General features: G+C 41.9%; 1 protein-coding gene and 1 long non-coding RNA gene across 2 annotated transcripts in view; one reads left to right on the top strand and one right to left on the bottom strand.

The window, feature by feature from the left end:
• LOC130275362 (putative nuclease HARBI1) overlaps nt 1-15,388 on the bottom strand; it is a 74,121-nt gene extending 58,733 nt beyond the window's left edge. The window contains exons 1-2 of the mRNA XM_056523239.1: nt 15,343-15,388; nt 3,669-3,723 (exon numbers count right to left, since the gene is read on the bottom strand). Of these exons, the coding sequence (XP_056379214.1) occupies nt 3,669-3,702 (34 nt within the window). The 5' untranslated portion in view covers nt 3,703-3,723; nt 15,343-15,388. The remainder of the gene's footprint in view (nt 1-3,668; nt 3,724-15,342) is intronic.
• Nucleotides 15,389-15,461: 73 nt separating this feature from the next.
• LOC130275363 (uncharacterized) lies at nt 15,462-19,467 on the top strand. Its single transcript, XR_008844744.1, has 3 exons — nt 15,462-15,485; nt 18,922-19,007; nt 19,286-19,467. It is a non-coding gene; the product is annotated as an uncharacterized LOC130275363 (long non-coding RNA).
• Nucleotides 19,468-20,251: the final 784 nt, after the last annotated feature.

Genomic DNA, 20,251 nt, shown 5'->3' with positions numbered 1-20,251 from the left:
AGGACACCAGAAACAAAATTGTAGACCTGCTAGGAAGACTGAATCTGCAATAGACAAGCAGCTTGTGTGAAGAAATCAACTGTGGGAGCAATTATAAGAAAATGGAAGACATACAAGACCACTAATAATCTCCCTCAATCTGGGGCTCCACGCAAGATCTCACCCCGTGGTGTCAAAATGATCATAAGAACGGTGAGCAAAAATCCCAGAACGACACGGGGGGACCTAGTGAATGACCTGCAGAGAGTTGGGACCAAAGTAACAAAGGCTACCATCAGTAACAAAACACACTACGCCGCCAGGGACTCAAATCATGTAGTGCCAGATGTGTCCCCTGCTTAAGCCAGTACAAGTCTGGGTCCATCTGAAGTTTACTAGAGAGCATTTGAATAATCCAGAAGAGTATTGAGAGAATGTCATATGGTCAGATGAAACCAAAGTAGAACTTTTTGGTAAAAACTCAACTCGTCGTGTTTGGAGGAGAATGATTCGTGAGATTTTGAGTGAAAACCTCCATCCATCAGCAAGGGCATTGAAGACGAAATGTGAATGAGTCTTTCAGCATGGCAATGATCCCAAACACACCGCCCGGGCAACAAAGGAGTGGCTTCATAAGAAGCATTTCAAGGTGCTGGAGTGGCCTAGCCAGTCTCTAGATCTCAACCCCATAGAAAACCTCTGGAGGGAGTTGAGAGTCTGTGTTGCCCAGCGACAGCTCCCAAAAAATCACTGTTCTAGAGGAGATCTGCATGGAGGAATGGGCCAAAATACCAGCAACAGTCTTAGAAAACCCTGTGAAGACTTACAGAAAACGTTTGACCTCTGTCATTGCACACAAAGGATGTATAACAAAGTATTGAGATGAACTTTTGTTATTGCCATCAGACAACCTGAACTGACTCAGACTATCAATTGGATAGATGGATAAAATAGGATTGATTTAACACAAGCTCATGCAGGGTCACTAATAGTGTTGAGCGGCATAGGCCATGACGCGTGCACGCTGCCTGACATTGGGAATTGTGGTGTAATTGTGGTGTAATTATTGTGTATATATATATCTGTGTTGGGGACACTGATTCAGCACAACATCCCTGAGGAAGTCGCTCAGAAACGGAATGTGTGGGGCTTTGGCGTGACCCCGTCCTTACCATACTGACCGTTGTGGATGTCCATCTCTGTCTCTTGCCTAAGTATACCTATAGTACAACCAGAAGATAGAAAAGAAAAAGCAGAAAGTGATAGCACACCAAAAATATATATATATATCAAAGTAATTCTTTATTGTACAAAAAATAGCCATATAATGTTAAAAACATTTAAAAAGGAGGTCCACAAAACATCTCGGACCAACCTAAAGCCATGGGGAAGGATCCCAGACTAACTCTGGTACTCCCCCCACAAACAAAGACACCCGTCTAATATCTATATGTCTAAAGAATAAGATGCAATAATCCCCCTGTGACTTCTGGCCCCAACACAGTATATTCTAGGGTACACAAATGGCAGCTCTTATGGGTAAAAGATGTATACAGTCTTGCTGCAAAAAGTGCAGTTTCTACATCAACCAAGCTTAACAATCCATACACTACTGCTGCAACAATAAATAAATCAAATAACCAAGTCACATGATATGATCAAGGGAGCAAATACATATACATCACACTGTCATGTAGAGAACGGGTGTCTCACAAAATCCCTAAGTCCCCACGCGTTCCGTCACTCTTGGTGACTTCCTCAGGGGCGTATCTTTAGACATATAGATATTAGACGGGTGTCTTTGTTTGTGGGGGGAGTACCAGAGTTAGTCTGGGATCCTTCCCCATGGCTTTAGGTTGGTCCGAGATGTTTTGTGGACCTCCTTTTTAAATGTTTTTAATATTATATGGCTATTTTTTGTACAATAAAGAATTACTTTGATATATATATATATATATATATATATATATTTGGTGTGCTATCACTTTCTGCTTTTTCTTTTCTATCTTCTGGTTGTACATTTTGCTTTGAAGCAGGGATAAGCACCCATTACTAATAAGAGTTTTTGTGGTTGAGCCCACTTATTTATTAATACTAAGTATACCTATAGGACCATTTCTTTACAGCATTTATGGGTTATAGTGTGGTATGAGGTAGACATTTTGAGACATCCTTACCTGCTATACACTGTTATTGGTGGATTGTTATTTATACTGGACGGGGTCACTCACCTGTGGGAAGGGGTTTATGGCCCCTCTCCAGGATTGTGCTGTCCTCTGTGTAAGCTGTTTTAATTGGTTTTAAATGTCCCCTGTTATATGTCTGCTATATGAATTTTTTCATGTGTTTGCTATAATTAAAAAAGTATTTGTTCTCATATTTATGATACAGTGGTGTGTGCTTTTTTCAGTGATTATTTCTTCTAGAGGTTGTCTTGCTTTTTCACTGTAGTAGCACCTGCATGTTTTGTATGTGTATGGTAGAGCCCCCCCATCATCCATATTTCTGGAACTTTTGTTATTGACCAAATACTTTTTTTCCACCATAATTTGCAAATAAATTCTTTAAAAATCAGACAATGGGATTTTATGGATTTTTGTCTCATTATGCCTCTCATAGTTGAGGAATACCTATGATGAAAATTACAGGCCTCTCATCTTTTTAAGTGGGAGAACTTGCACAATTGGTGGCTGACTACTGTATATATACATATATACACACACACACACACAAACGCACACACACACACACACACATATATATATATATATATATATATATATATATATATATATATTTAGACTTCAAGTAGTCCCTTAAAAAATTAGATTTTGGACTTAGTAGAAAATTTGAAAAAACTGCTCATAATATTGTAAGCCTTCTAATGTCCTAAAAAAGTAAAATAATGTTTACCAAATGATGCCGGCATAAAGTAGACATGTTTTGCATGTGAATTAATAACTACATTTATTTTGCATGACTATCTCTCTAACAACTAGAAAATTTCAAATATAGAAAATGCTAATTTTTCAAATTTTTCACAATGTTTTAGGGTTTTTCACCAAATTTGCTGCACGTTTCAACAAAAATTTACCACTAATATAAAGTACAATATGTCTTGAAAAAAATAAATAAACAAACAATCTCTGGATCACTTTGCCAGGTAAAAGCAGTCCAAAGTTATTACCACTTAAAGAGACATGTCAGATTTGAAAAAAACGGACTGGGTCCTACAGGCCAAAACTAGCAGGGTCATGAAGGAGTCATACAGAGTTGTACAAGAGTTTTATGGACAATCCAAACTGTGTGCCGAAATTCAGCCAACCAGCTAAACTTTTGAAAAGTTTGCTTATCAATACTGTACATGTGATGCTTTTGCTATGTTGTTATTTTTCAAAAAGTCAATAAAAATAAGTTCTAATATAAAAAAGTTCACTTATTACTGTTGCTGAGATAAGAACTGCACATTGCTCTTCGATATAGTATAACAGAAGCAGAAAAACAAACGAGAAAATAAAGTTGTAGTTATTTTTTTGTCACATAAACATGTTTTGAAGGATTCCAGCTGCGGCATAATTATAAGGTGATGAGAAAATGCTCAGAATATCGAGGAATACCCTGTGGGCAAAAAAGGTTTTCTTTCCATAGGATCTAAAGGAACAAGTTCTGTATATAAGAGGCCTTCCTACCTGCACTACGGTCTTCTTCCCTTGCACGCTGCATGTGTGACAGTGGGAAAGACCCCTGGGGGAAAGTCAGGTCTTTAATTAAACATCAACTTTCTTCAGTTTTTGGGAACAGTCAAGTAAATTATCACATCAGGACTGTTAAGAGGCTTATATCCTATGTCTTACAGCTGGACAAGATTACTTGTGTGCTCTATACAGATAATGCTCTTTGTCATGTAAGTACTTGTAACACACTATATATAATGTATAGTGATGATATGTATGTAAAGAACAGAGAGTGTGTGGTGTGAATGTGAACCTAGACCCTGGGGCTGTCCACTTACCTTATTCGTTATTTTGTATTATTTTTCATCACACATTAATACACTGGGTTTGTAATGATTTTTGTGTTAGTGATACATTATACACAGGTGACGTTTTTTTGTACTATATGAAAATGTTAACTTAAAAAAATGTTTAGAATTTTACTGAAATATTTATGATTAATTGCACATTATTAAATAGATTAAGAGTTCACAAATAAAGTAGGCAGGAATTAACACTGGAAACTGCTACATGGACATAAAAGGTTTGGTGACTTTGGAAAAAACTTTTCTTCGCCATTTTGTGAAGATTTTCAGTAATTTCATGTTGTTCATTCATATGCACGGCTACTATCAAAGGTTACACCAAAAAAACTTTCATAAATCCCATGAAGTCACAAAACTTTATAGATGAGCTTAAAATACATACACAGTATTACTTGAGATGTCAAGAGGAGACAAACAATAAAGGTATAAACAGAGAATCAGACATATAATTGTTAAGACAAGTGTGTAAGAATATGAGCACGTGCTTTCAAAAGTTGTTCACAATTGCATTTTTAGTTTAGTCAGTCTAGTTTTTATTTGGATTTAACCCTATAAGAATCAGGGCTGTTTAGGCCTTAAAGGGGTTATCCACCATAAGGTGATTTTAGTGCGTACCTACCAGACAGTAATGGACATGCTTAGGAAGGATATGCTTGGGGCTAAATGGCTATGTTGTGAGATTACCATAACACTGTGGCTAGCTTTTTGTGAACTGGTATTTCCTGTTTGAGTTTTCTTCTTTGCCTACAAATCACATGATTCCATTTTTCCTCCCTCCCACACATCAGCCAGCCCACCCACTGAAACATAAATGAGCTGCATCCATTCAAAAGACCTTAGGTTTTCAATCAGGGTGCCTACAGCTTTTGCAAACATACAATTATTTGCAGATTGATCTCTCTCCCACTAAGCGATCCCTCGACCCATTGAAGCAGACAGGCTCCCTGTCATCAGCTGACTAGGGATGTCAGGTGTCGCTGCATTGCAACCTGGGACAACAGTCATTTTATATGCTGTTAAAAATAAATATTGGGGTGAAAATCACACAATGATTGTGAGAAAACCATCACACACAGGTACAGACACTATATTATGCACTACACTAACTTTACAGCCCCTGTAGCATAGTGACATAAAAACAATTCCTGGAATACCCCTTTAACTCCTTAAGGACTCAGCGTTTTTCCGTTTTTGCATTTTCATTTTTTCCTCATCACCTTCTAAAAATCATAACACTTTCAATTTTGCACCTAAAAATCCATTTGATGGCTTATTTTTTGCGCCACCAATTCTACTTTGCAGTGACATTTTACCAAAAAATCCACGGCGAAACGGAAAAAAAAAATCATTGTGTGACAAAATTGAAGAAAAAAATTCATTTTGTAATTTTTGGGGGCTTCCGTTTCTATGCAGTGCATTTTTTGGTCAAAATGACACCTTATCTTTATTCTGTAGGTCCATACGGTTAAAATGATACCCTACTTATATAGGTTTGATTTTGTCGCACTTCTGAAAAAAATCATAACTACATGCATGAAAATTTATACGTCTAAAATTGTCATCTTCTGACCCCTGTAACTTTTTTATTTTTCCTAATTTTTTGCACCGTGTTCTGAAGTTTTTATCGGTACCATTTTTGTGTTGATCGGACTTTATCGCTTTTTATTCATTTTTTATTATATAAAAAGTGACCAAAAATACGCTATTTTGGAATTTGGAATTTTTTTGCGCGTACGCCATTGACCGTGCGGTTTAATAAATTATATCATTTTATAGTTCGGACATTTACGCACGCGGTGATACCATATATGTTAATTTTTATTTTTATTTACACAGTTTTTTTTTATGGGAAAAGGGGGGTGATTCAAACTTTCATTAAGGAAGGGGTTAAATGACCTTTGTTAACTTTTTTTTTTCACTTTTTTTTTGCAGTGTTATAGCTCCCATAGGGACCTATAACACTGCACACACTGATCTCTTATGCTGATCCCTGCAAAGCCATAGTTTTGCACGGATCAGCGAGATAGGGGCTCGATTGCTCAAGCCTGTAGCTCAGGCTTGGAGCAATCAAACCCCGATCGGACCCCGATCTCCTTACCGGAGAGAGGTAAGGAGACCTCCGACTGCGTCCCAGCTGATCGGAACATCGCGATTTTATTGCAATGTCCCGATCAGCCGACTGAGCTGCCGGGAAGCATTTACTTTTGTTTTCAGATGCGGCGATCAAAGTTGATGGGTTAACAGCGCGCGGCACAACGATCGGTGCCAAACGCTGTTAGCCCAGGGTACCGGCTATCGCTAGCAGCCGGGACCGACCCGGTGTGATGCGCTGTCACGGCGTGACCCCGTTTTTCACACCGGAACCCGGCTCAGGGCGTACAGGTACGCCCTGAGTCCTTAAGAGGTTAAGGTCTATTCAGAATTTTGCCTCAAATTAAAGCCCATAGACTTCTATGGGATTCCGCACTCCCATTAACACTTCTGAATTTCTGCTTGCGGAATTCCGCAAGCGGAAATTCAGAGGTATGAATTGGAGTGCAAAATCCCATAGAAGTCTATGGGCTTTAATTTGGACGGAATTCTGAAAGCGGAAAGTCTGCCGTGTGAATAGATCCTTAAAGTGTTACTGTGGAGGGAAGAAAATATTTTCAAATAAACTGGTGGCATGATGTTAAACAGATTTGTAAATTACTTCTTTATAAAAATCTTAATCTTTTTAGTACTTATCAGCTGCTGTATGCTCCAGATGAAGTTGTACAACTCCTATAAGGTGCCCACCTATACAATAATGCTACCAAATAAGTACATAAATCCTACAAAAATACAGTAGACTAGATTAATATAATCACACAAAATATTTATTGAATACACACACACATATATATATATATATATATATATATATATATATATATACAAAAATCTCATAAAAGCAAAAAAATTATGCACAGACAATGACAAAAGAAATCACACAGGGCAATTCAAGCAGATATTCCAGTATTATAATAACAATTGTATCAAGCTATCAGATTATCTATGTGGGAGGATTAAAGGAGTACTCCACTGGAAAAAAATTTTTAAATCAACTGGTGCCAGAAAGCTAAACAGATTTGTAAATTACGTCTGTAAAAATATCTTAATACTTCCAGTACTTATCAGCTGCTGTATGCTCCAGAGGAAGTTTGTTTGTTTTTTAATTTCCTTTCTGTCTGACCACAGTGCTCTCTGCTGACACCTCTGTCCATGTCAGGAACTGTCGGGAGCAGGAGAGGTTTGCTATGGGGATTTGCTCCAACTCTGAGACAGTAAGGAAATTCAAAAAGAAAAAAACTTTCTATGGAGCATACAGCAGCTAATAAGTACTGGAAGGATTAAGATTTTTTGATAGTAATTTACAAATATAAAAACTTAAAAATAAGGTGCAGCTCACAACAGATGTTTGCAGATGGACACTGATGGTAACTGTGTGAACAGTTCACACAGTTACCATCAGTGTCCATCTGCAAACATCTTGGCAACAGAGGAGTTAAATCTGTCCTACTCCGCCCTGCCTGGCTGTAACTTTACCATCTACTGCATCGCATAGCCTCATCTCCTGCTTCCACGTGGGACGCCAATCCCGGACCTTCCATCGCTCCTGGCGTACCACCATTGCCAGACCCTTTGTCGCACCCGAGCCGACTGACACTCCTGCCGGAGTGCCAGACTAATGCCATCTGTGCTAAGCCGGCCAGCGAACGAGGTCCCCAGCGCTGAAACTGCTGTATGCTCCTCCGCTATCGGAACTCACGGTACGCAACATCTATTTGCGCCCCCCCGCCAACGGGGCTGCTAAGGGAGACATACCAACTTGTGCCCCCCTTCACCTATTGGGGCACACGAGGAACACAAGGCTGCGACTCATCCATCACAATCCATCAAGCCAGAAGCAGTGGTGAGAGATACTCTGTATCATCCATTCATCAACTTTTTTTTTGACTTTATGTTATAATTATGTTGCCATAAACCCAAACATCTATCCACACCTTTTGCGGATTTATTTTATTTTTATTTTTTATCTGCAGATTTATGGACTCATTAGAATATGAATTTATTCATATATCTTTTTTAGATTTTGGATATCTCACTAGGGCCCAGTGAGATTTTCATTAGATAGTGCCGGTGTAATGTGATATTTTGTTACTGTTTTACTTATTTATATATTCTATTTTATATTTTATAATCTGAATTAAAAAACAAATTCTGAGTAAACGCTGTTATATCTATCTTTGCCCACACCATTATGCACCATTGGTGAGGTCCTAGAGGCATAAGCTATAGATTTTCATTAATTTACAAATATGTTTAACTTTCTGGGACCAGTTGATATAAAAAAAACAAAAAAAACAAAACGTTTTCCAGTGGAGTACTGCTTTAACCAAAAAGTTGCAACAAATAGCCTGAGGTGCAGTCCTGCGCCAAAATAGAGACACACCTACACACAAAAACTGCGTTAAACACAATGATAAATGCCCCCCATAGTTCCTGCACTTTCCCTGGAGCAGAAACACTGTTCCCATTAGCAGGAGTCCTGCAGGACCAGCCCTTGAATAGAAATCTTGGGTGAGTTCCTGCACATTTTATTCCATCAGCTTCTTGCTGTGGTAGCCTCCTAACACACAGATCCGCCCCCGCCCCTCACATACAGCGTCTCTGTTGAGTGTCACCTCCATTATGAATATTATTTACTAACTTGCTGTGTGAATGACTGTAGAAATAACATAACATATCACATAGGGAAAACACAGGAAATAAGATGTTGTTGAGGCCCTGGACTATAGTAAGGCTGGAGTTTCACTTGTTTTTTTGGGGGAAAAATGCCAAGAAAAACGCCAATTCTGCTGCATGCAGTTTTTTCCGCCAAAAAACGCTGCGGCCAGGTGTTAGCTGTAAATCAATGAGAAATTGCTAAATTCTTATTCCACTTGGCGTTTTTCACTTTGGCTTTTTTTTTAATGCTTTTGGCGTTTTTTCACTCTTTTTTTGGTGTTTTTCAGATTGTTGGTAATCACAGCATGTTGAGCCACTGGAGTTTTTTTAGTCAAAATCGTGGCGTTTTTCTCCCATCTATGGGAGTGAAAGAACGGCAAGAAAAACGATATGCGAGTTTTAACTTTGGCATTTTTGCAGGCGGTTTTCATTATTTTTTGGACTTTAGTGATCCAAAAAAGTGATGGAGATACCATTTTTTAATAAAATTTTGTAGGGTACCATTAAAAAAAAAAAAAAAAAAGGATACAGTAGTGAAGGAAAAAATTGTATCTAACGAAATGTATCTTTTTTTATACCAACATTTTTATTACTTTTTAAACAGTGATAAATTTATGTGGGCGGACGAGGACCTAAAAATGTAGCCGACAATAATAAAAATGTAATGTGTGCATGTTTTTCACTTTTTTTTTTACATTTGTTTCGGTAGTACTACTACTCCCAGCATGGAACACACTGTACTAATTGACAGATCGCCCATTGCAATCCTCCTGTATAATGTATAGATGTACACCTATTCATATTTCCCGCAGAGCTGTGATTGGTCAGATGCTTCCAGCCAATCACAGCTCTCTGTGGGATATATGAATATGTGTATATATACGTCAGTGCAGGGGACCATAGGAGAGCAGCCGCATCTATACATTATACTGGAGGATCACAGCGGGTGTCAGGAGTGACATCCGCTGTGATCTTTCCTTAACTGCAGGTACTACAGCTCCCAACATGGAGCACACTTTTCACACTTTACTCCATGCTGGGAGCTGTAGTACCTGCATTAATAGAAAGATCACAGCTGGGTGTCAGAAGTTACACTCGCTGCGATCTGTCTATTAATGCAGGTACTACAGCTCTCAGCATGGAGCAGAGTGTGTTCCATGTTGGGAGTAGTAGTACTTGCAGTTAAGGAAAGATCAAAGCGGGTATCACTACTGACACCCGCTGTGATTGTCCTGTCTATAGCAGATATGGAGCGGCTATATACAGCGCTCGCATCTCTGCTCTGCACTATACTCTGGCCCAGCCACTCACTCATTCATATTTCCCTCAGATGTGAATAGAACATCATTCATATTTTCCGCCCAGAGCTGTGATTGGCCGGATGGTGGCAGCCAATCACAGCTCTGGGCAGAAAATATGAATGATGTTCTATTCACATCATTGACCGGAGTACAGAGCAGAGATGTGAGCGCTGTATAGAGCCGCTACGCATCTCTGCTATATTATGGACAATCGCATCGGGTGTCAGGACTGACAACCGAGGCGATATGTCTATTAGTACAGGTACTACTACTCCCATCATGGAACAGTATTTATATACATTTTGTTTAATTAAACATTTTCCATCACTGCTGCATCTATTTATTTATTTATTTTTTTTTTTTTTTATGGTACACAATGAATTTTGGATACCAAAAAAAAACTGCCAAGGTGCAATTATCACACAAATGAAAAAACGCCAGAAAAAACGCCAGACGCAGGAAATTGCACTGGCGTTATTTCAGGTGTTTTTTCATGCGTTTCTTTTTAATCCCAAAAAAACGCAGCACGAAAAAACAAGTAGAAACTTAGCCTAATAGAACTGACTGGGCTGGTGACAAAAGGAGAAATAAAGGAGAGATAAAGGGTACATCAGTAATTTCTTGCCCAAATACAAAGGGATCTACACATAAAAGCTTTGCACAGAATGGCAGTAAATGGTTTCTACGCAGTACATTTTTCGGTAAAAATGTCACCTTATCTTTATTCTGTAGGTCCTTAAGATTAAAATGATACCCTATTTATGTAGGTTTGATATTGTCGTACTTTTGGAAAAAATCATAACTACATGCACGGAAATTAATACATTTAAAATTGTCATCTTCTGACCCCTATAACTTTTTAATTTTTATGCTTACGGGGCAGTGTGAGGGCTCATTTTTTGTGCAGTGATCTGAAGTTTTTATTGGTATCATTTTTGTTTTGATCGGACTATTTGATCACTTTTTATTCCTTTTTTTATGGTATAAAAAGTTACCAAAAAACTCTATTTTGGACTTTGGAATTTTTTGCGCGTACGATATTGACCTGCGGTTTAATTTACTATATATTTTTATAGTTCAGACATATACGCATGCGGCGATACCACATATGTTTATTTTTATTATGTTTATATATTTTTTATATGGAATTTGGGAAAAGGGGGGTGATTTAAACTTTTAATAAGGGGTTAATGTGTGTGTTAAACTTTTTTTAAACTTTTTTTTTTTTTTTTTTACACTTTTAGTCCCCTTAGAGGATTGTTAGGAGGAATCATTAAATTGATCAGTGTGCTCTGTCCACTGACGTCCCGAAGGGGCGTGGTGTGATGTCATGAAGGGGCGTTGTGTGGTGTGATGTCACAAGAATGTGGGAGAAGATCAATATGTCAGTGTCGGTGCCCCCCGGGACTATAGGGGGTGTACTCACTTATGGGAGATAGAGCCGTCAGGCCGGGCCACCCCCCTGGCTGTGCTGCTGTGGCACGGGCCGCCACGCACGTATGTCTGCCCCTGAGGTGTCTCTGTGCCGGGGCACGGGTGAAGAAAGAGTCCATGCTGCTAGCTTTCAGCAGCTGAGCACCGCCTCTGAGCCCTGATGCCGGGACCTCAGCGCTGATCTCCACTCATGGCTGATTGCAGGTGAGGGGGGCATTGCGTGAAGGGGTGCAGGATGAGGAGGGGGCATTGTGTGAAGGGGTCAGGGTGAGGGGGGCATTGTGTGAAGGGGTGCATGGTGAGGGGGGGCATTGTGTGAGGGAATGCAGGGTGAGGGGTAGAGGGCATTGTGTAAGGGGGTGCAGGGTGAGGGGGGCATTGTGTTAGGGGGTGCAGGGTGGGGTGTGTGTGTGAGGGGGTGCAGGGTGGGGGGTGTAAGGGGGAGGTTGGTTTGATGTATATGTGTGATGTGTGTATATGTGTGATGGGTGTATATGTGTGATGGGTGTATATGTGTGATGTGTGTATGTAATGTAGTGTATGATGTAGGAGGGCAGCGGCAGGTGTATGTATGATATGTGTATGCTACTGCCTACAGGGAGTAAATACCTACAGGCACTTACCTACTCGGAGCACCTCAGTAATGGGGGGGAAACCATGTGAAAGGATCTACTTAATGTGGGTACCTATCTACTCTTTCCCTAATCTGCTTATCTACTTATTCTACTGTGTGAAAGGGTTATTATTACCATATGGAGCGCTATAGGTGCTTAAAGAGTGTGGGTCCTAAAATGTTTGTCTGGCACGTTCTGTGGAGACAAATTGTGGATGGAAGAATTGACATGACGGTCTGGGCCAGATGGAAATGAAAAAGAATATTATCGACTCCAATTAGAGAAGACGTCACCTGATGTAACTGTTTGTAATCACTAATATGATCTGTAAAGCCTGCGTAGAGCGGGGGTCACTACTTTATGGTCACTGTATGGGGGCATATTAGTCTGTGCCATCATTATATGGTGTTAATTGTGGGGCCATATTGTGGCAGTATTATTTGTAACTTGTATAGTGGTGTTATTGATGATTATGATCTGTGTACAGTGGTTATATTTATATCAGTATGGTAGTATTATCGCGTCTCTATATGGTGGTAATGGTAGTGGTCATGGTGTGGTGCAATTCTTTGTCCCTTTTATAGCGGTGATAATGGTCTCTATGTAGTGATTTTATTCACTATCAGTATGGTAATATTATCCCGTCATTATATGGTGGTAATGGTAGTGGTCATAGTGTTGCGGTATTATTTGACCCTTATATAGTGGTGTAATTGGTGAAATTGGTCTGTGTGTATTGGTTTTATTCAGTATCAGTATGGCCATATTATCCCGTCATTATATGATAGTAATGGTGGTGATCGTGGTGAATTACAGTTATTTGTCCCTTATCTGGTGGTGGTTTTGGTCCCTGTATAGTGTTTTGAGATACAGAGTGACCTGTCACAGCCAGAGGAGGAGATAGCGGACATACAGAGTGACCTGTCACAGCCAGAGGAGGAGATAGCGGACATACAGAGTGACCTGTCACAGCCAGAGGAGGAGATAACAGACATACAGAGTGACCTGTCACATCCAGAGGAGGAAATAGCGAACATACAGAGTGACCTGTCACATCCAGAGGAGTAGATGGCGGAGATACAGAGTGACCTGTCACATCCAGAGGAGGAGATAGCGGACATACAGAGTGACCTGTCACATCCAGAGGAGGAGATAGCAGACATACAGAGTGACCTGTCAGAGCCAGAGGAGGAGATAGCGGACATACAGAGTGACCTGTCACAGCCAGAGGAGGAGATAGCAGACATACAGAGTGACCTGTCAGAGCCAGAGGAGGAGATAGCGGACATACAGAGTGACCTGTCACATCCAGAGGAGGAGATAGCGGACATACAGAGTGACCTGTTACAGCCAGAGGAGGAGATAGCGGACATACAGAGTGACCTGTCACATCCAGAGGAGGAGATAGCGGACATACAGAGTGACCTGTCACATCCAGAGGAGGAGATAGCGGACATACAGGGTGACCTGTCACAGCCAGAGGAGGAGATAGCGGACATACAGAGTGACCTGTCACATCCAGAGGAGGAGATAACAGACATACAGAGTGACCTGTCACAGCCAGAGGAGGAGATAGCGGACATACAGAGTGACCTGTCACATCCAGAGGAGAAGATAGCGGACATACAGAGTGACCTGTCACATCCAGAGGAGAAGATAGCGGACATACAGAGTGACCTGTCACAGCCAGAGGAGGAGATAACAGACATACAGAGTGACCTGTCATAGCCAGAGGAGATAGTAGACATACAGAGTGACCTGTCACATCCAGAGGAGGAGATAGCGGACATACAGAGTGACCTGTCACAGCCACAGGAGGAGATAGCGGAGATACAGAGTGACCTGTCAGAGCCAGAGGAGGAGATAACAGACATACAGAGTGACCTGTCACATCCAGAGGAGGAGATAGCGGACATACAGAGTGACCTGTCACAGCCACAGGAGGAGATAGCGGAGATACAGAGTGACCTGTCACAGCCAGAGGAGGAGATAGCGGACATACAGAGTGACCTGTCAGAGCCAGAGGAGGAGATAGCGGACATACAGAGTGACCTGTCACATCCAGAGGAGGAGATAGCGGACATACAGAGTGACCTGTCACAGCCAGAGGAGGAGATAGCGGACATACAGAGTGACCTGTCACATCCAGAGGAGGAGATAGCGGACATACAGAGTGACCTGTCACATCCAGAGGAGGAGATAGCGGACATACAGAGTGACCTGTCACAGCCAGAGGAGGAGATAGCGGACATACAGAGTGACCTGTCACATCCAGAGGAGGAGATAACAGACATACAGAGTGACCTGTCACATCCAGAGGAGGAGATAACAGACATACAGAGTGACCTGTCACATCCAGAGGAGGAGATAACAGACATACAGAGTGACCTGTCACAGCCAGAGGAGGAGATAGCGGACATACAGAGTGACCTGTCACAGCCAGAGGAGGAGATAACAGACATACAGAGTGACCTGTCACAGCCAGAGGAGGAGATAGCGGACATACAGAGTGACCTGTCACAGCCAGAGGAGGAGATAACGGACATACAGAGTGACCTGTCACATCCAGAGGAGGAGATAGCGGACATACAGAGTGACCTGTCACATCCAGAGGAGGAGATAGCGGACATACAGAGTGACCTGTCACAGCCAGAGGAGGAGATAACAGACATACAGAGTGACCTGTCACATCCAGAGGAGGAGATAGCGGACATACAGAGTGACCTGTCACATCCAGAGGAGGAGATAGCGGACAAACAGAGTGACCTGTCACATCCAGAGGAGGAGATAGCGGACAAACAGAGTGACCTGTCACATCCAGAGGAGGAGATAGCGGACATACAGAGTGACCTGTCACAGCCAGAGGAGGAGATAGCGGACATACAGAGTGACCTGTCACAGCCAGAGGAGATAACAGACATACAGAGTGACCTGTCACATCCAGAGGAGGAGATAACAGACATACAGAGTGACCTGTCAGAGCCAGAGGAGGAGATAGCGGACATACAGAGTGACCTGTCACGGCCAGAGGTAAGGGTTAACCAGTTAGTGTCTGTTTCACAGAAAGGAACGCATTACCCATAGGCCAGTGATCCGAGAAAAGCTGTGCCATTATGGATTGATTTGTATGTCTATATTATGGACTAACTGCAGGTTATCAGTCCCTGCATACATCTGTGTACAGCCTCCACACATACCACAGGTAAGCAGCAGCCTCCACACATACCACAGATAAGCAGCAGCCTCCTCCACAGTCTGTTTGTAATTGTGACTGAAAGACCTTTTGTAGAGCATCACATGACCTCATCACATGATCAAAAGGTCCTCAAGTCACACAAGGATGGCAAATTTCTGGACAGGAAAAGGAAGGTAAGTGGAGTGTTTGTGTAAATGTCAGTGAGTTTTAGTGTATGTGAGATTGAGTGTGAGAGTTTTGTGTGATAAACCAGGTGTATTTTCAGTATCTGCCCTTGCCATGTATATACACTGCACAGTACCACTTCTATCTGCCTGTATACACACTGCACACTACCACTTCTATCTGCCTGTATACACTGCACAGTACCACTTCTATCTGCCTGTATACACTGCACAGTACCACTTCTATCTGCCTGTATACACACTGCACAGTACCACTTCTATCTGCCTGTTTACACACTGCACAGGACCACTTCTATCTGCCTGTATACACACTGCACAGGACCACCTCTATCTGCCTGTATACACTGCACAGTACCACTTCTATCTGCCTGTATACACTGCACAGTACCACTTCTATCTGCCTGTTTACACACTGCACAGGACCACTTCTATCTGCCTGTATACACTGCACAGTACCACTTCTATCTGCCTGTATACACTGCACAGTACCACTTCTATCTGCCTGTATACACTGCACAGTACCACTTCTATCTGCCTGTATACACTGCACAGTACCACTTCTATCTGCCTGTTTACACACTGCACAGGACCACTTCTATCTGCCTGTATACACTCCACAGTGCCACTTCTATCTGTCTGTATACACACTGCACAGGACCACTTCTATTTGCCTGTATACACACTGCACAGTACCACTTCTATCTGCCTGTATACACACTGCACAGTACCACTTCTATCTGTCTGTATACACACTGCACAGTACCACTTCTTCACTGACAGTATACACATTGCACAGTACCACTTCTATTTGCCTGTATACACACTGCACAGTACCACTTCTTCACTGACAGTAGTAGCTGGACGGGAAGGAGGTGGGTGAAAGGACGGGATGCAGAGCTGTCGGCACCACATGCGCTGTCGGTGCTGTGGTCCTCTTGTACACCACAAGCGCTTGGAGGGGGCAAGGGTTTTTTTCTGGGGGGGGGGGGGCTTTCGGCGCTATGCGCTGCGCTGTTTTGTCCACCATAACATTGAAATGTTGCTGACAACTTTCTTGCTGAGGCTGAAGCAGCACTCCCATCAAGAGAGCGCCATAGGCGGCTGTCTATCATGCCTATAGGTGGCGCCGGCCCTGCATAGACTTGCATTGAGTAGGTGTGGCCGTGACGTCACAAGCAGGATGTGGCCGTGATTCCACGAGCCTCCGCCCCGCATTGTCAGTTATCCTGCACAGAGCAAAGTTTGCTCCGTGCACTGGATGTCTGGGATGCCACAGCCGAGATTGCGGGGGGTCCCCAGTGGCGGGACCCCTGCGATCAGACATCTTATCCCCTTTAAGGGACTATACTCCTGCAAAACTGAGAATGTGTGGTATACATGATAGATTGCACCAAGTGTGAGATGGTGAAACCAGCTAGAAATTCAATAAAAGGATAAACCTTCACAGATCTTCCATCACCAACCAAGGACTATTTACAAAGGGAGGACTCCCAAAAACTTTACAAAATACTGTTAGTTCAATGAAAATAGGTAAGATTCACGCATACAAACAAGGGATCCTGGGACTTGTAGTTGGAGACAGGGAACTCCAACAGAAAATAGCCATTTCACCAAAATAAAGCAGTAATGTTATGGTGGACTCACAACACCAGTTAACCCCAAGACAAGCACAGATCCTTTCTGAGCATGTCCATTACTGTCTGGCAGGTGCGTACTAAAATCACCTTATGGTGGATAACCCCTTTAACCCCTTAACGACCACGGACGTAAATGTACGTCCTGGTTTGGCAGTACTTGGCGCACCAGGACGTACATTTACGTCCTGTGTATGACCGCGAGCATCGGATCGGTGCTCGCATCATACACGGCAGGTTCCGGCTGCTATCAGCAGCCAGGGACCCGCCGGTAATGTCCGACATCCACGATCGCATGGATATTGGCATCTGCGGCAATGCGCATGATAAAATAAATGAGAGGATCGCCCGCAGTGCTGCCGCAGCGAGCCGATCAACTGTAATGGCAGACAGAGGTCCCCTCACCTGCCTCTGTCTGTCTCCCAGCTCCCACTGATAATACTGATTAGTGCTATGTCCTATGCATAGCACTGAACAGTATTAGCAATCAAATGATTGCTATAGATAGTCCTACATTTAAAAAAAAGTAGAAAAATCCCCTCCCCCAATAAAAATGAAAATTGTCCGCTTTTCCCATTTTACCCCCAAAAAGCGTAAATATATTTTTTTACAAACATATTTTGTATCGCCGCATGCGTAAATTTCGGAACTATCAAAATATAATGTTATTGATCCTGTACGGGGAATGGCGTAAACGTAAAAAAATTAAAAAAAATCCAAAAATGCTGCTTTTTTGTCAAATTTTATTCAAATTTTTTTTTTATAAAAAATGATATAAAAGTTTTATATATACAAATGTGGTATCGATAAAAAGTACAGATGACGTTACAAAAAATGAGCCCTCATACTGCCCTATATATGGAAAAATGAAAAAGTTATAGGTGGTCAAAATAGGGCAATTTTTGATTACTGATTTTGTTCAAAAAGTTTTAGATTTTTTTTAAGCTGTACAAAAATATAAAAGTATCTAGCCATGGGTATCATTTTAATCGGATTGACCCACAGAATAAAGAACACATCATTTTTACCACAGTGTGTAAAGGAAACCCTCCAAAATGTGCAAAATTGTGGTTTTCATTTAATTTTCCTCCCTAAAAAAAATATTTTTTTGGGCTCGCCATACATTTTATGGTAAAATTAGAGGTTTCATTACAAAGTACAATTGATCACGCAAAAAACAAGCCCTTATATGGGTCTGTCGAGGGAAATATAAAGGAGTTATGGATTTTAGGAAGCGAGGAGGAAAAAATGAAAATGCTAAAATAAAATTGGCCTGGTCCTTAAGGTGAAAAAGGGGTTAATGTGCGTGCCTTGTTTGGCTGGAAAAGGGACTATGGACTAAAGATGGTTATATTATATTATTGTAAAGTCAGTTAACCCCTTTAACCATTCATCACTACATGAAACATGTCTCTTATATGTGAATGGCACGGACACCTCTAATATGAAGCAGCAGGGACTTTATAGCTTTGAGGATTGTGGTGTCCCGGTACAGGATATGCTCCTACAGTCCTGTCAGGTTGAGTTCCTGTACATCCTCAGGGCTCACCTACAGTGTTCCCCCATAATGTGTATAAGTCATATACTAAGTGTAAAGGACCTTTGATATGGTCACATGTTTTTAGTCACATGATAAGGGTTGTCACATGTTTAAGTCATATGTTTTGTTACCCAGAGAACACCAGGTGACCAGATGACCCGCAGCTAGCCTATGGGCCCCTTGCACAGCCCCCCTTTATAAGGAAGGGAGGAGCCTCAATCTGTCTCTTTTGCTCTTACACCTCTCTTAGATCCTGAGGTCAAGTCCAGTCCAGATGTCTCAGAGCCAGTGTCAGCACATCTGGAGGCCTCAAGCCTAATTTGCAGCCACAAGTCAGTAAGTCAAGTCTTCTATGTCTGCTGTCACTATCTTCAGTCAAGTCAAGTCAGTTGTAGTCAGCGTGGCTGTGCTACAGTCTGTCAAGTCACTGCAAGTCCCAGCAAGCTGTGAGGTCCCTCGTGTTACTGGTCACCTCTCTGGGAACCTTACTGCTCTGTAAAGACTGTTATACCTGTTCAACTTCAGTAAAACTAGTGTTAACCTTAATCTGGCCTTGGACTATTATTTACCCCTGCCTGATATTATGGAATAATATAATATTTTCTTTTTTTCAGATGGAAATTGCTAGAGATCACAACTCTGTTATTACTCTCTACCTTACACACAGCTAAACCACAAAAAAATTGTGTGCTCCATTCAGCAGGAGATATACCTAGGTTTTTTAAACATGGAGATATAATGTTGGCCGGGGTCTTTCAGTTTACAAATGGATTTTATAATGAGATTCAATACAACAATTTATTACACCCAGAAGATCGTATGTGTAAATTGTATGTACAATTTTAAAACTATATTGCTTCTGTCTTGTAATGTAACCTGTAATGTACTGCCTACAACTGCCCATACTTCTCCCACCCAATATGCCATTATCATTCATGCCTTGTTTGTAAAGTAAGGAAGTAAGAAAGCTAAGATGTTTGTCCATAAGCCTAAATGAGAAATCTAAGATGTTTGACAGGCAGATTCTGCAGATACAAGTTGTGGCTGGAAAAAATTATCATGCCACTTTTGGCTGGATGGAGATGATCAGAGAAAATGCCTCTGATCAGAAAAAATGTCACCTGTGAGTCACTGGATGTAACGGCACTGAATTACTCATCCGCTTTACGAAATACAACGTATATGCAGGCTGTGTGCGTGTATGGTCACAATGAAGCAAACTTAGGAGCTAAGCTTGCTCCATCGATGGTAAATATCAGCACCTGGGACTTAAAGGGGTTCTCTGGTGCTTACACATCTTATCCCCTATCCAAAGGATAGGGGATAAGATGCCTGATCGCGGGAGTCCCGCCGCTGGGGACCCCGGGATCATGCACAAGGCACCCCGTTTGTAATTAGTCCCCGGAGCATGTTCGCTCCGGGTCTGACTACCGACGACCACAAGGCTGGCGGCGTGTGACGTCACGCCTTCGGCCCAGTGTGACGTCACACTCCGCCCCTCAATGCAAGCCTACGGGAGGGGGCGTGACAGCAATCACGCCCCCTCCCATAGGCTTGCATTGAGGGGCGGAGCGTGACGT

Source organism: Hyla sarda, chromosome 6 (genome assembly GCF_029499605.1).
Source record: "Hyla sarda isolate aHylSar1 chromosome 6, aHylSar1.hap1, whole genome shotgun sequence".
Taxonomy (NCBI): domain Eukaryota; kingdom Metazoa; phylum Chordata; class Amphibia; order Anura; family Hylidae; genus Hyla; species Hyla sarda.
This window is presented reverse-complemented; position numbering and strand designations above follow the sequence as displayed.